Source organism: Saimiri boliviensis, chromosome 11, assembly GCF_048565385.1.
Source record: "Saimiri boliviensis isolate mSaiBol1 chromosome 11, mSaiBol1.pri, whole genome shotgun sequence".
NCBI lineage: Eukaryota > Metazoa > Chordata > Mammalia > Primates > Cebidae > Saimiri > Saimiri boliviensis.
This window is the reverse complement of record NC_133459.1, coordinates 20,826,679-20,843,640: the sequence shown is the minus strand read 5'-3', so window position 1 is coordinate 20,843,640 and position 16,962 is coordinate 20,826,679. Positions and strand designations below refer to the sequence as shown.

General features: G+C 50.4%; 1 protein-coding gene across 2 annotated transcripts in view; it reads right to left on the bottom strand.

The window, feature by feature from the left end:
- Window positions 1–879: 879 nt before the first annotated feature.
- The window catches only part of ZBTB40 (zinc finger and BTB domain containing 40), an 83,963-nt gene continuing 67,880 nt past the window's right edge, over window positions 880–16,962 (bottom strand). The window contains exons 13-18 of one of the 2 annotated variants that reach the window (XM_003934897.4): window positions 14,982–15,146; window positions 12,175–12,389; window positions 10,848–11,010; window positions 10,060–10,146; window positions 7,778–8,004; window positions 880–5,757 (exon numbers count right to left, since the gene is read on the bottom strand). In XM_003934897.4, the coding sequence (XP_003934946.2) occupies window positions 5,563–5,757; window positions 7,778–8,004; window positions 10,060–10,146; window positions 10,848–11,010; window positions 12,175–12,389; window positions 14,982–15,146 (1,052 nt within the window). In that variant the 3' untranslated portion in view covers window positions 880–5,562. The remainder of the gene's footprint in view (window positions 5,758–7,777; window positions 8,005–10,059; window positions 10,147–10,847; window positions 11,011–12,174; window positions 12,390–14,981; window positions 15,147–16,962) is intronic. The other variant, XM_010345472.3, reaches the window with a different exon arrangement.

Genomic DNA, 16,962 nt, shown 5'->3' with positions numbered 1-16,962 from the left:
ACTCGCCAGATATTTTACAAATGTTAACTCTCTCCTCACAGTCACTGTCGGGAAAAACTCCTCCAAGGTCATCTGTCTAATAAGACGTGGAGCTGGGAAGCTCCCAAGGCCATGTCCTTCCCACTGTGCTGGTGAGCTCCTTCCAGCCGGCCACCCTGGCCCAGGGATCACCGAGGAAACCCCTCGGTCACGTCCTACCTCTGCGTAATCCCACCCGACCTGCAGCAGCACTTCGCCTCTGCATACCTTCAACTTGATGGCTGGGGCCCAAGTGTATGTCACAATGACCCACTGCAGCTGGCTGGGGCACTCGGGACTACTGCCCAAAATACGACGCGGGCAGCTCCAGACCTGCTCTTGTAGCACTTAGGCAGTGGAGCGTTCCTTCCTAAAGATACTTGCGGGCTCTGAACAAGGGTGTGTCTGTGCTTCCCCAGGACTGTCCCAGGAGGAGTGAGCACAGAACCCCCATCCCCCCGCCCACTCCTGGCTCTCCGCAGCATCAGGGCTGCGGGATCTGATGCACCTCCCCTGCTCTTCAACACTGGATGCTTCCTGCAGAAATCCTGTACATCCCATCCGGGTCTCCTGCTCGTTTCCTTGTTGGCTGCCAGCAATGTGACATTTTCAGCTGTTCACCGAGAAAGGTTTAGTTTATTTTACAGCTATCTGCTCAGCACTTTCTACTCTGGGGGCAGTCGAGATTCAAGAGATAAATGAAAAGCGGTGGGTGTTATAAGGATCCCGTAAGGATTCAGAGAGGAAGAAGACTACACAAAGACACAGGAACGAACATTCTCTTGAGTGCCGGAGAAGGCAGGGAATAGCTGACTTGTATGGCAAAAACGTGTAATAAAAGCTAAAATTTTCTACAGTAAATACATTAAATCCAGACTTTTAATTCATACTACAATTCTGTAGGGCAAGCACAATCATTTCCCCCATTTTATAATAAAGTTAAGAGCCAGGAGGAGGGAGCTCAGAGAGGGGAAGCATCTCACAGTGTTGTACAGTTAGACAGCGGGATAGTGTGATGTACCAGGCTGCACACCAAAGCCTGTGCTCTGAAACCCTGCCCCACACTCGCTCCCTGGGAAGGAGGGTTTAGGAAATGAGGCTTCACGTGAAGGGAGAGCTTTCTTCCCCCCAGGCCATGTTAACACAGCCTGAAGGTACATAAATGGCCCCTAGGACACCAGACCTATTGAGCCTGTGCCCGTCTGACACTGGCCCAGAAGCAAAGAGAAAGCAGGTCTGTAACATCACAGTCCATTTCAGACGCATGTGGTCTAATTTTTTCAAAGTATTTTTCAAAGTATTTATTTATATAGATTAGTGCACGTTGAACATGAATATGGTTTGTAATCCAATTTATACAGCATCATGTAGGGGCTGGCTGGCTGTGCTGGCCATGGGTGGAAGCAGGGCTGACTGGCCTTGGTAAAGGAAATGACAAACCTTCCCCTAATTTGGAAGCAATCTTAATTAGCCAGGGAGTGATTTTTTCCCTTCAACAGTGTAGTCCCCAAAGTACAGACAGCTTCTTTCTTCCTTATAGGCCGAGTCGTAGGAGTAGCAAGTTTCTAAATTTTGGCTGTGCTTCTGAGCTTTTGGTCTAAATCCCACCAGCCCCAAAGTTTCCGTGACAACCAGACAAGGATCACCTTGTCTCTGACACTCCCTGCAGCCCCAAAAGGTTCTCTTACTCCCATGTTCTTCCTACCTCCTGAGGATCAATGGGATACAAGCAGGACAGGGCTGGGTGTGAACTTGCCCTCAGCGGGGAGTCATTACGGCATCCCTGAATTTTCTTCATCACCGTCCAACTGTCTAGGCCCAATTTAATACCACGCTGCTTGCCTCTCCGGAACTGCCTGCCCACTCGAGTTATGGTTAGCAATTCCCTCTCTCCCTCGGTCAATGTGCGGCGTCCAGGCACGTGAGGTTTGAAGGCATACCCACCACCCCATTAGCCTGTCTTCAGCTGGTGGTGACCATGTCCCCAGCCCCCGGGTGGGAGAGGAACACTCAGGGTCCTCTCTCACCATTCTCTTTCCTTTCTGGGAGTCCCATCTGATTGATCCTGCAAAGAAAGAGCAGCGACCTGTCTCCCCATTCACTGTCTGTCTGACTTGATTTCATTCATCCCCCAGCCCCGATTATCAGAGCTCTAGCCTGAGGGATGAAGCTGACATGCTTCCTGTGGTCGGTCGGAAGTCAGAAAGCTTCCTCAGCGGAGACCCGGATCGTCAGTGAAGCCTGCTATTCACACTGCAGAGCCTGCTACTCACTTAGCTCAGTTTCCCAAACACAAAGCTCCTGAGACAGAAGAGACACACTAAAGTAAATGAGTAAAGGCCCCTGTCCCTGCCCCTCTGGTTCCAGAATCTGCTCATGCGTGTGGACAGTAGGGGTCTCACCTTCCTGCAGGAATCCCTACTTTTGAATCACCTATTTGCTGTCTCACTTACCTGTGATGGGCAAGTCCTGTTCCATAACGGACCCCAGTATTCCACAGAATCACACTCTGGCCTGGAATCTGACTGCCTTTCCCTCCTCACCAGCCGGTACATCAGCTCTGGGAGCAGAGGTCTGGGGACCCACCAAACAAATCCATGTGTTCTAAGAAGCCCCCAGACTCCCTCACACCACCCCGAAGGCCCCAGAGTTCAGCCCAGAGGCCACAAGAGCAGCACCCCATGGCGGATGAGGCAAATATAACACCGGGACCCCATGGAATCAAGTGATGTGGACTCGGGAGCCCACACACACGCTGTCCTCTGCAGCGGCAATCCAGGTCTCTGGGGTAGAAGCAGAAGAAAAGGGCAAAATGGCCAAGCAGAGTTGGAAAGTTGTCCTACAATCAGATCCACGCCCGGGCTTCTCTAGAGAGCAAGACTATACAGTCAGCCAGCCAGTGCAGGGCCCACCAAGAGCAGGCAATAAACTCGGGAAGGGCCTTCCCCTCTTTCTTGCCGAGAACCAGCACTGGGTTTGTGCCTTCTGCCAAGCGTGCCACGGACCAGAGGGCGTCCGATGAGCCCCGGCAGCCAGTCCAACTTCTCTGTTCACTCTTGGCACAGTAGGCTGCAAATCTGGTGATTCCGAAGAAAACAAATGTCTTGTCACAATCTGGGTCCCCAGCAGAAATCTGGCCAGGCGCAGTGGCTCATGTTTGTAATCCCAGCATTCTGGGAGGCCCAGGCGGGAGAACTGCTTGAGCTCAGGAGTTTGAAACCAACCTGGGCAACATGGCGAGACCCCATCTCTACCAAAAAAAAAAAAAAAGAAAGATACAAAAATCAGCCAGTGGTGGTGGTCACACCTGTGGTCCCAGCTACTTGGGAAGCTGTGGCAGGAGGATTGCTTGAACCCACAGAGGTGGCACTGAGCCAAGATCATGCCACTATATTCTAGCCTGGGAGACAGAGCAAGAACCCGTCTCCCCAACAAAAAGAACCCTTCGAAAGGGTTTCTCAGTGCTGGAAAGGACCTGACCCTTGAATTCAAAACTTACAGCCCTCTTTATTCTGAAGAGTCTTTTTTTTTTTTTTTTAAATCACTTTTCCCTCTAAGCCCTCAGCAATTATTTCTTGTTTTGTTGTAGAAGAAATTTTAGTGACATTCACCACAGCTCCTAAGCCCCATCCCATAGCTGTTGAGGGGTTACATTCTCATTCACTGGGCTTGGCACCGATGCCCTGTAAGCATGTGCCACTCTACCACCATCTTTCAGTGGGTTTTCTCTGGCGCCAAGGAGAGATCCAGTGCCATTTTGCCACTTGCAGAACAAGAGCTCTCCCGATCTGACAGTTCCCAGGACTGAAAAGCCTTAAGCCAGGGACAGCCTTGGTAGAAGCAGTGAGCCCTTCACGTGCAGATGAAGTCTTAAAGGTTTGAGCACCATCTTCTGGTCAGTTTTTGGCTTCTGAGGCCAACTCGCCTTTAGAAACTTCATCTGTTTCAGAACAGCAGAGCCCTAATTGACAAGATCAAGTGATTTGCATATCAAAATGTGGACAGGACCAGAGACAGGTGTAGTTGGCTGGGGTGAGCTGTCCCAGGCTGGCTGGAGCTGGCGCTCGCCGCAGAAACTGACATCAGGCCTGCCTGCACAAGGCCGGCAGATGCCAGCCAGTGAGCGTGCTGGTCAGTAAGGCTCTGCCTTCTGCGCTTCAAGCAGCGTGAGACCTGACCACGTGGGAGCAACACAAGCTTCCATGGTGACCAAACACTGAGCCCTGCCTCTGTACATGGCAGTGCGAGATGTGCCTGGAAGGAAGCGGTGGCCCCCATCTCTGCCAGTGTGGGATCCAAATGGGCACTCCCCTCTACAGGGGGTCAAGCCACACAAGGTGGCAGAGAGCCCTGACTGGTGTGTAAACACCGCACCGGCGAACTCCAACCTTTTGGCATGGAAGGAAAAGAAGATAAATGCTAGTCATTCTCTCCAAACGGCAGGAACCTGCATCTATCTAATTGCACTTCATAATGGATTCCACAAACCATTAATTATCAGATTATATTTTAGGAACTGAAGATAAAAAAGCTTTGCGAAATGCAGACTGCAAAGGATCACTGACCTGCAGTAAGTGTGGCAGCCTGGGGGAGGTCAGGCAGCAGGCCACTCCCAAGGCCGGGAGCGGGCGGGAGCAGAGCCATGGGCAGTCGTGGCTGCTCCTCCACACGAAGACAGGACTGCCAGCCTGGCCCTGGTCACGGTCTGCATCACGTGACCCAGAGGGAGCGAGACTGCCAGGTCAGGCAGAGGTTTCAGCCTTTGATTAAAGGAAGGGGATCAGGATGACAAGGAAGAGCTGTGGGAACCAGCCTTCAGGAAAGGAATACCAAGAAGAATGTCCTGGAGACGCAGAGACTGTCTAGCGGGCAGACGCCTCACGTTAAACACTCCAGCACAAACTCCACAGCTCTGTTTTGGGAAGGACTGACAACGGACAAGGGGTTACCAGGCATGGAAACGAGGGCTGCCTGTCCTACAGCCGTCAGGAGGGTGTGGGCGTGGCCACTGGTGCCGGGGGACCCCCACAGAGGAAGGGGTCAAGTGTGCTTATGGCTGAGGTCCCTGAACAGCCCGTTGGTGCCCCTCTCACTTTAAACGGCCAGAGACACTGGCAAAATGTGCAACCCCCCGTGTGGGCCGAGTCCCGTATCTAACCGCCATTCTGCCCCCTGACAGCTGCCGGCACATCGCACCTCCTGGGGTACCCTGGTCACCAGCTCCCATCCCACTGGTCTTTCAGATTCTGCTTCAGAAAGAAGCCACGTGTCACTCGGGGATGGACAGTGTCACAGAGGCTGCAGCAGCAGGCCTGTGGGGAAGGAGGCCTGTCTGCTACAGAGGATGGTGCTGTTGGTGTTGAGGGCTCAGAGGCTGTTGATTCTATGGAAACAATGAAGCTTCTGTCTGTTTTCCAGGTGAGATTTGTTGGTTGGTGCTAAGACGCTCACCACTCACGACCACCAGGGACGGAGGGCAAAAAAGCGCAAACCGTGGGGCCTCTCTGCTGCCGACACAGGAAGGCTCTGCAGACGATCAGCCCCTCACTTGGCCTCACCACAGATCAGCGTCACGGTGCCATCCAGCAGATCCTCCATAGTCACCGCCACGAGCTCAGAGCTGGCCTGAGATGCCTGGGAATCTGGCAACGTCACAAACACCTGTGAGCCGGCAAGCTGGGTCTCCTCCAAAGTGATCACCTGCTCTGTCGGGGCCACCGACTCTGGGGCTTGGATCACCTGAAAGGGAAAGACCATGAGGCTGCTCTGGGCAGCGTTCGCAGTGAGCTCCCTGATTTACATGGTTTTCATCTCGTACTGTAATGATGATGTTTATGTTTTCACCTGAGGAGAGCAATTACGTGTGCCTAATGGGAAAAGGCAAGTCTAACCTGCCAGCGATGCAAAAGAGAAGGCCGCAGACAATTTAAATAACTGGGCACTAAATTGCTGTAATTTCCCTCAGTACGCCATCTCGGGGTGCCCGGACCCTATGATTACACACCAGCGAACACCAGCCCCGTTTCTCACACTGGGTTTTCCTGTCTTGGGATGGTACTGCCGGGGCGAGTGCCATGTGAGAGGAATGCTGCCGAAGTCAGCTGGTCTCACGCCTGAGACACGGAAGCGGGACCGGTGCACCCCAGGCCAGGGCAGCGTCTCTGGACCTCTCTCGGGCTGACAGCGTTCCCGGGAGGCCACGCAGTGATGGAGCTTCCACCGAAGAAGAGTGGATGAACTGTGACCCCGCTCGTTCATGCAGCTCACCAGCCTGGCAGGGCAAGTGCCCCCTTCTCTCCTCCTCAGGCCACATACGTCCCTTCCAAATCCACAGCATCTGCTGGAGACGGCCTTTCCAGCTCAGGGAGAACTAGGCTGTGGTTAGGCATACCCAGTTCCTACCTAAGTCTCCAAGTTGTTGTTTCTGACCCACAGACCCCAGAAGAGCTAGATGTCCTTGATATTTTTAAAGCAGGGGCCACAGCCACCTTGCTCTTGAGAATGAGCCGAGAGCAGGAACAAGTGAGGAAGCCAAGCTCAGCTACTTCTCTGGGCAACAGGAGGGAAGAGACCGACTGTGGTGTTCAATCAGCAATGGTCTAGGATAGCAGGTTTCCGACTGCTTCTCTTGCCAGGAGCGGTGGCTCAGGCCTGTAATCCCAGCACTTTGGGAGGCCGAGGAGGGCGGATCACCTGAGGTCGGAAGTTCAAGACCAGCCTGACCAGCATGGAGAAACCCCATCTCTACTAAAAATACAAAATTAGCTGGGCGTGGTGGCACATGCCTGTAATCCCAGCTACTAGGGAGGCTGAGGCAGGAGAATTGCCTGAACCCTGGAGGCAAAGGTTGTGGTGAGCCGAGATTGTGCCATTGCACTCCAGACTGGGCAACAAGAGCAAAACTCCATCTCAAAAAACAAACAAAAAACTGCTTTTCTTTCCTTTTCTTTTAGAAATGGACCCTCCACCCCCACCTTTTCCCCAAAGGACCTATTCCCAAGAACCATAATATTTAAAATGATAAAGCCGAGCACCTCTGGGTTGACACGACAGTAGAGTGTTGGCAGCAGTCCTGCCTACTTGACTTCCCCTCTGTTCCCCAGAGGCCTGTAAGAACTTGATTTGTAAATAAATGACTGACTACAGAACTGCTCAGAGGGACAGTCTAACAGACCAAAACTTCAACAGTTTATGGTTCTCCACCCACAAATTACTGACGATGGCTGGACCTGAGTTTATTTTCCTTTTCTGCCCACCCTCTCTGGAGAAGATGGGAAGAAGAGTAAGAGAGGATCAGGGAAGCAAAGAGCCCTGACACATCAAGGAGAGGTGGGATTTTTGCCCAGGTAACGGTGAGAGGTGCAGGTGTGTGCAAATGTGTACTGTGTCCAGCCCGGGAGCTCTCCAAGTGCTTCAACTGCCCACAAAGAGGAGAAAGAGCCCTTCTCTCTCCAAGGCTGCCCGCAACTCGGACCACACCCCGCCGTGTGTCTCAGAAGGCAGGGGAAGTGCGCACTGGGAGGAGGAACCAAGCTGTTCCTCTTTTGGAAATTCTTGTTCCAGGCTCCCTCTACCTAAGGGCCACTTCGCATGTGGCCACCAGAAGACTAGAATTTTCTGTTCTGTTTTGTAAGAGGTCCAGAGAGAATCTCTACAAGATCCCCAAGGAATATCGCTGGGTGCTATGACAGAGCCACCTCTGGAGAAGCCTTAGGAACCCCGTGTTAGCACTCTGTGTAGCTGACGGCCCCGGAATCACCTGCACCATCTGTGAGGCTGCTGCCTGGGTTTCGGTGCTCACCACCTTTGGGTGCTCAGATTCCAGGTGACTGTCGAGCTGGGGCTGGGAGGTGAAGAGTTCCCCACAGAGCTCACAGGGGAAGGTGCTCTCTGACTGTTTGAAGTGCTCCGTGGTGACGTGGTGCTGCAGTGCTCCAGGAAAACGGAAAGTAGCCGCACAGTACAAGCAGCGGAATGGCTGGGACCCTGGAGGAGACGGAGACAGAAGGCGCAAGCTGTGGGTAAAATGACAGAAGCGAGGGCAGGAAGACATGAGAGGAAGGAATGAGGATCGAGGCTTAGAGGCAGATCCAGGTTTTGTGGGACCCGAAGGTTGTTCAATTTGGGGTGCCTTAAGGAAAATAATACAAAATAAAAGAGACAGAACAGAGTCTTGAAGGGTCCCATGCAAGTGAGGGGCCCTGAGACAACAGTTTCATTAGTATTAGATTCAGGCTAAATCTGTCTCTGCAGAAGCGCGTTATTCATTCAGCTGCAGACAGTGGTGCTGACGATACTGTATTTCATCAATTCTAAGAAATACATTTTAACATCTCTGAAATAGGATCGATGGCACCCTAGGACTGCTGTGGGCTAAGGCAGTCAGGTGCAATTGTCAACACACACACGCACATCAGAAGTGGCAGCATCAAGACTTGCAGGATGAGTGTCCACAGCTTAGAAGAAACTCTCGAAGACAGGAATGGGGCACATTTTTAACTCATGGAAACCAAATGGTTTAGAAGGGAGGAGGTCAGTGATGAAAGGTTAGCTGTATTCCCAAAGCAGGAGTCAAAAGTAGACTAGTTTCACATAAGGCTCAAGAGACCAAAACCAAAGGCCTTCAATTCTCTGATGGAATCTTTACTCTGTTCCATCGTCAGTGTTTTTGATGGCAGAGTACACACCGGATGGAAAATGTGCCTGCTGACAATCAGAACTGAACGTCACTCTGAGAAGCTGGATTCTTCCCTTAATCAATTAATTTTTTGGTTTTCCTTTTTATGTACGCACACTAGAGTGAGTGACATGATAAAAATCTATGTCAAATTAAGTCCAAAATAGCACTTAGAATAACATACAAATTCTAATTGATAAGAAAGCACACTTTAACTGGCAGTAGTTTTTCTTTCTTAATAGTTCATTAAAAATGGTACATCTTGGAGCCGGGCGCGGTGGCTCAAGCCTGTAATCCCAGCACTTCGGGAGGCTGAGGCGGGTGGATCACGAGGTCAGGAGATCGAGACCATCCTGGTCAACACGGTGAAACCCCGTCTCTACTAAAAATACAAAACATTAGCTGGGCATGGTGGCGCGTGCCTGTAATCCCAGCTACTCAGGAGGCTGAGGCAGAAGAATTGCCTGAACCCAGGAGGCGGAGGTTGCAGTGAGCCGAGATCGCACCATTGCACTCCAGCCTGGGTAGCAAGAGCGAAACTCCGTCTCAAAAAAAAAAAAAAAAAAAATGGTACATCTTGGCTGGGTGCGGTGGCTCACGCCTGTAATCCCAGCACTTTGGGAGGCCAAGGTGGGTGGATCACCTGAGGTCAGGAGTTCGAGACCAGCCTGACCAACACGGAGAAATCCCGTCTCTACTAAAAATACATTAGCCAGGTGTGGCAGCACGTGCCTGTAATCCCAGCCACTCTGGAGGCTGAGGCAGGAGAACTGCTTGAACCTGGGAGATGGAGGTTGCAGTGAGCCAAGATCAACGTCATTGCACTCCAGCCTGGGCGACGAGCGAAACTCCATCTCAAAAAAAAAAGGTACATCTTATTTAGTCGGGAGTGGTGGCAGGTGCCTGTAATCTCAGCTACATGGGAAGCTGAGGCACGGAGAATTGCTTGAACCCAGGAGACGGAGGTTGCAGTGAGCCAAGATTGCACCACTGCACTCCTGGCTGGATGACAGAGTGAGACTCTGTCTCAAAAAAAAAAAAAAATTAGTAAGTAAAAAATAAAAATAGCACATCTTATAACTGGAATTGTATTTATTTTTAACTGGCACTTTAGATTGGATGAAATATAGCAGTAACAAGGACAAATCACAGTTACTGCTTAAGGAATGCTTACTGATGCCAAGGACTTCAGTTTTCACACTACTCCATGAGGCAGGTGCTACCACTGTTCCCATTTTACAGATGAAGAAACGGAGGCACAAGTTTGTGCAGTGATTTAGCCTGGGCTGCAAAGCTGCCAGTGCTGGAGAGGAGCCTCAGGCCCGGACAGTCTAGCCTAGAAGCATGCAGGCAGCGGTACTGACCTGAATGCTGGCACTTGACGTGCACCTGCAGCAAGGCTGGCGTGGGGAAGAGCTCCTTACACTGGTCACATTCGTGGAACTTCATGTCTGTGAAGTGCAGAAGGAAAGCAGCGGTGGGAAAGAACAAACGGTTGGCTCTCCGAGGCTGAAGAGTAACAGGGCTGGGGTTGGGGTGATGGCCAATACTTAGCAAGATCTCCCCAGTGCCAGGAATCTTATAACCTATGGTATATTTGTACGATCGAGTGGTAAAGGGCGTGAGATCTGGACCCACGCTGCCTGGATGCTTAGAGGATTATTGTGAGAATGAAATGAGAAAATATAAACGAGGTGCTTAGCATGATGTCTTGCACACAGGAAACGCTCTGTAACTGACAGCTGTTGTGATTATCACCATATTTACCTGCAAAGTCGGTTTTAATGACTGCCATTCTGGAGAGAAGGAAACAGGCTCAGAACGGAGAAGTCACTTGCCAAGGGCACATAGCTGATAAGTGCTGGAATCGGGATTTCCACTCGGGCCTGCCTACCACAAGGCTGACACCCTTCCCACGTGCCGTGACAAGTTCTCACTCACTCAGGGGTGTGGGAGCTTACACTGCTCTACGCTTCCAGGTTTGAGAACCACTGCCACTCAAGCTGCTGCTACTGATGGACTAGAGTGGCAGCCTTCAGGTGTGCTGGGGCAGAACAAAGGTAATTACCGCTGCCCACCACACCAGCCTGTTAGAAGCCGGGGTTTCTGGTGGAGCCCCTCCCACGCTCAGCCGGCAGGGTACAAACTTCACCTGCGTGCTCCGCTTTCATGTGCTTCTTGTGCTCGATGGTGTTGGGGAAGGTTTTGTCACAGGAGCTGCACTGGAGTGATGAGAACTTGGAAGATCGGTGGTTCTGGGCAGCAAACACGTCAGGGTGGTGGGTCCGATTGTGGTACCACAAGCCAGACAATTGCTGCAAGGAATTTGGCAAGTGTTAGGTCTTAGAAAGTTCCAGCAAGCTGGAGAGCTCAAGAGGCTCTCATGAGAGGGAGAAACACATTTTTGGGTAAGCTTATGTTTCTAGTATCACACACTCTTACTCATCACACAGGGTGCTGACGTGAGGAGAGGCTGGCATTTCTGAGAACAAGGCAACTATGTACTCATTGAGAGGCCACTACAGGGCAGGGCTCCAGGGAGTCCTTCACACACTCATTCCTACGACAAGTCTATGAGGGAGGCGTTAGGGTCTTCCTAATGAGTGGAAGCAGAGGCACAGCGGGTCTGAATGACGAATCACAGCAGCAGTAGACAGCAGGACCAGGATTCAGGCCCGGGCCTTCCAACTCTAACACCTGCGTGCTTCACCGCTGAGCGGCACCTCACAGCTTCCCAGGGAGCTGGGGCGCAGCAGGGCAAGCTGCTGGAGAAGTGCATGCAGCCCTGGCCCCCACTTTCCCTGCAATTCCATGCCATCCTAGAGCTCAAGCGTAGGTCTCCATTCTGGAACGCTAATGTTACAACATGAGCCTTGGCACAAAGTTAGCTCTCAGTTTTTGCTGAGCTAAAATGAACAGTTATGCCTCTTTGTCTGTACCCAAATCTTACGGATACCAAAAGGACCATTCTTTTCTCTATAGTTTCAAAGCTTCTGATAGATATAGTTTCTTTTTAGTTCTATGTGGGGTTTCACTTTAATTATATACAAAATCCTAAGGTAAAAAGGCTGAGCCCTTCCCTGGGAGTTAAACAAACACTAACTGTGCCAAACAAGCTAATTCCAGGTAGTGTTCCACTCCCCACTGCCACTCACGCCCACTGACACGTGGGAGCAGTGGGTTCCATGGAAGGTGAGCGTCCAAGGAGAAATGCAGCATTCTCTTCACGACAAGTCCGCTGTCTAAGAGAAGCAGCATAGGAACTCTCTGCTCCAATAATGAGCTCCCCCTCTGCAGCACTCTGACCAGATCTCCTTAGAGAATCTGAACCACAAGCTGCATCCTTCATGAGAATCAGCCATTTGTCACATCCTGGATACAAGATACGATCTGCAAGCCACCAAGCCAGGAATCAGGGAAGATCAAATGGAGAGTGGGCCAGGGATTAGGGAAGAGCTCCCAGTGGCACCGGAGGTCACCTGGTAGGCCTTGTTGCAGATCCCGCAGCTGAAGGGCTTCCCTCCAACGTGGGTCACCATGTGGCGCTCCAGCATGGAAGGGGCGCTGAAGATCTTCCCACATGTGGGGCAGGGGTGGTACTCTTTGGAGTGCACCTCGTGGATGTGCTTCCGGTGATCCTGAAGGGTGGGGAAACTCATCCTGCACTTCTTGCAGTCATAAGGATCTTCTATGTCTGGTTTCATGGGACAGCCATGAGAGGACGAAGTGGAGAGGAAAAGAAAACACCAGAGACAGCCATCAGTGAAACACTGGTTGTGATGCACAGCAACAGATGTGAAGACTCTGTTTAGATAACAGTCAGGGCCATAGACTCCAGGGATCAGAAATCAGTGTGGCAGTCATCTGCTACCCTGCTACCCCTTCCTTCATCCCAGGAGGTGGGATTCCTCCGGGGTTTCGAGACTCACCACCTCTGCAGTGGCGTCTACTTCACCTCCATTCCTCATTTTACATCTTACAAGTTAAATTACACTTTCCCACCTTCCAGGGAGTTTCACCCTGTCTCATCCTGTTTGCAGTGGGCATTCTGGAGTTTTCTAATTCTCTGTAGAGACTCCCAGCACACTCCCCAGAGCATCACTGATTCCTCTGTCATCAACAGCACAAGTGGAGGGATGTTTCCTTTCTCCCAACTTCAGATTCAACAATAAAAACATTAGCACAATCAAGCACGTTCTAAGTGCTGTATGTAAATTCACTCAATTCTTCCAGTAACTCTGAGCAGGTTCTATTATCATCCCTATTTTACAGATGAGGAAAATCAAGGTGTAGAGTGCTGAGGCAGTATCTTGCCCATAGGCACAATTAAGAAACAGCTGAACTGAGAAACAATCCCATCTCTTTCTCTAATCCATGCTCTGAGAGCTACATGCTTAACTGGATATGCCAACTCTTCAGTGAGACCCCCAAAACAAAGACTAGAAGTGATGAAGAATATGTTTGCCATCCTATGGCAGAAAACTTTGCTCTTTTTCTTAAAGCAACAGAAATCAAAATGTTTTAATAAAATCCTTTGCTCACAAGCCAATCTTTTATGTGCATTGGTTCAGATTAATTCAGGAATTCTGACATGCAGCAGCATTCGGTATCACTAACTAGTTTCCCTGTGGACATGAGCTCTTGAAGTCTCAGTTTTACACCGTCTTCTACGGTGTAGATGCAGCTTTCCACAAGCAACGGTGTGGTTCTATGAAACAGGCAAGAAATCGGAGCGAGAAGGGCCTGGATGCGAGGCCAGCCATGGATGATACAGTTTAGGGTATGACAAAGGATTCTTGGTCCTTGCCCTTTTGAAAGTTAATAATGCCTTCCCCTTTCCTGATGCCCACATAATGCCACTGGGAAAGGAAGACTAAAGCAGAATGTCATTAAAGAGGTCAAGAGGACATCAAAATTGTGGCACTGGATCCAAGCCAAATCTCTCATCTGGAAGCCTACCGTAACTGGATTTTTGGACAGCCTTGTAAACTCCTTGGAGGGCAAATGGCCACACTTTATACTGCCCCTGCATCACCCAGTGTCTAGCCACACGCTGGGCACATAGGATCTCTGGCAAAGTCCTTGCTGGCTGGCTGACAACAGACTTGGATGTGTTTACATAAAGCGTACTTGTGAGACACTGTATCTGCCAACAGCTAGAAACTGGTGTGTGGGAAGAGGGCTGGGGAGGGAGAAGGAATATGTGAGATGCATGGTGTGCAAAAAAGACAAGCTTTGATGGCGACAAACGGCATCTGAGAGGGTTGCTCTTGTCACCAATAATAACAATATCTGGCATTACTGAGCATTTTCTGTGTCAGGCGTGGCGTGTCATGCTTTACATGTGAGCTCATTTAATTCTAATTACAGTCCAAGGTGGTGGCATTATTATTTGCTCTAGTTTACAGAAGGGGCATAAGAGGCTTAGAATGGTAAATAAATTTGCTTAAGGCCTCAAGGAAAGGAAGCGTCAGGGTCAAGATTCAAGTCCGAGCCCGTGTGATTCCAGACTCCAAGCTCTTAACTCCCCTGCTGGGCTGTGCTGTGCTGATTACACTCCCGCTGCAACAAGAGAGGCTGAAGAAAATGTGATGTGGCCAGCCAAATGCCACACTGGTGATTTCCCAATGGTGAGATGAGGAGTCACAGAACTTCTTTGTCCTTCCTTCGTGTGTGTGTGTGTGTGTGTGTGTGTGTGTGTGTGTGTGTGCGCCCACGCACGTATGCATGCTAAACAAAAGTGTGTCTTTGTCTGTGTCAGTTCTCGCAGAAGGGGAGAAAGACAGGGGCAGACCCCACTAACTGTGTGAAATACAATCGCATTCGGAAGAGAACGCTGGGCAGGAGGTTTGTAAGGGAACGTGGCCAAGGATCACTTACAGTGGTAGACATGAACTCAGAAAGTGTCTGGACTGTTCCTATGGGAAAAGGCAGATGGAAGATGGACTAATGGAAATATTCCAGTGCTCTGTGAGCCAATCAGTTATAGAGGTTTTCTCTTTCAAACAGAACTTGCCTCCGTTGGACAAATGGTGCCGGGTAGGCTAAAAAGGAAGACGGGGGAACAGCCTGGCCAGAGAGAAATAATTGTCATGTGAGATACCTTAAAATGCGATTCTACCTGAAACAGGAACGAGGGATTCTGGGTTATGCAGGGGAACTGGTACGGGGAAGGCACCGAATGGACCTTAGGTCTGATGAATTGACCCCTCTCTTGCAATTATAACACGCTTTCCCAGTGCCAGGCTGGCATTGAGGGCTTGAGATCCACAATCTCAGTACATACTGTGAAAGGTATGCAGATGGATGGAGAGGCCATTGGCTTGCCGGAAGCCCTTGCCACAGTCCCTGCAGACATAGGGCTTGTCCCCAGTGTGGGTCCTCACGTGGCGGGACAGCTCAATGGACTGGGCAAACACAGCATCACAGTATTGGCACGCATACATTTTCCCTGCAAATACACATGAGCTTATTAGAGTCAGTACTAAACATTTATGGCATTGCTACAAACAAAATCTAGTTCTACAGCACGTATCTGGGAAATATCATCTGGTAGATGACATTAAAACATCAGGCAGTCTGCAATACGCTGGGTGAGATCTGAGCCGCCTCGTCACATGGTACCTCACAAACACAGCCGATCACACAGAAGGTGTGACTGTAGTTGGACAAAGGAATAAGGACAGAGTTCTCACTGCACAAGACAACCCATCTGTTCATCAGCCACCACAAGTATGGCACCAGACACGTCCCTGTGCCCAGAAATACGTGCGTTTGGATCCCTTTGCAACATACACAGTGTGGATTTGCAACTGCACACAAAGGTGAGCGATGAGCATTCAGAGAAGAATCAAAGCCTTCTTCCGGTCGCTTGCTCTAAAGTTATTAGGTATCTCTTGGTTTCTCTATTTTCATATGCACACAATGAGGATATAATGACCAGACTGCCAAAGATTATTAGAAAATGTGGAGAACTGGCATTTGTAGAAAATGCTAAACCAATTGAACCTCCAAGCTCCCGTGCAGGCCAAGAGAGGAAGCAGGGCAATCAGTGAGGCGAGGCTCCAGAACCGCAGATCCCAGGGTCTACCACCACTAGGGCAAGCAGCCTCATTTTCAGTGTTTATGTATTGGGCTGCAAAGTAAGATTTTGTTAGAAAAAAAAGGATTCCTTGAATGGAGAGGTGAAATTATTGAGGAGCCTGGGGCTTTGTCCTTGACGTTCTCAATCCTCAGTTTCTAGATGATCTTGTCTCAGTTTCTTACACACCATCTATACTGGATGGCTCCCACAGTATAGCTCCAGCACCCACCTTTCCCCAGAACTCTGTATGTCCACCTCCCCACTGCTCTGCTCTCCACCTGATGTCTGGTAGGTATCTACAGTGTATCATACCCAAAACAGAGCTCCCAATGCTCTAACCCCACCACCCGCACAGCCACCACCCGCAGACGCTCTGATTCCCCCATCTCAGTAAATGGCAGCATCGTTCACTCAGTTGCTCATGGCGAAGGCCCAAAGCCTTTAGTTCCTTTCTGTCCCTCACATCCCCCATCCAGTCCACCTTGAGTCCCGTCACCTCCATTTCCAAAGATATATCCTAAAATGTGAACGTTCTTTACACCCCCACTAACACAACTCTAGTTGAAAACAGTATCATCTCTGTGCTGGACGGTTCTAACAGCCTTCTGTTTCCCTCTTGCCCTACTGGATCTTATTGTCTGGAGTGGCCAGAATTAACTTTTGAAAATGTAAGTTAGATCCTACCATTCTCTGCTCGAAACCCTCCTATGGCTTCATGTGGCAGGCAGGATGATGGCCCTTGAAGATGTCCATTTCCTAATTCCTGAAACCTGTGTATATGTTACCATACATGGCCAAAGGACTTTGTCAATGTGACTGAATTAAGGATTTTGTGATGGGGGGTTGTCCTGGATTATCCAGATGGGCCCAATGTAAACACAAGGGGCCTCATAAGAGGGAGGAAGAGGCTGGGCATGGTGGCTCATTCCTGTAATCCCAGCACTTTGGGAGGCTGAGGTGGGTGGATCACGAGGTCATGAGTTCAAGACCAGCCTGGCCAAGATGGTGAAATCCTGTCTTTAACAAAAATACAAAAATTAGCCAGGTGTGGTGGCAGGCTGGAGCCTGTAGTCCCAGCTACTCAGGAGGCTGAGGCAGAGAACTGCTCGAACCTGGGCGGCGGAGGTTGCAGTGAGCCGAGATTGCACCACTGCAGCACTCCAGCCTGGGCGACAGAGTGAGA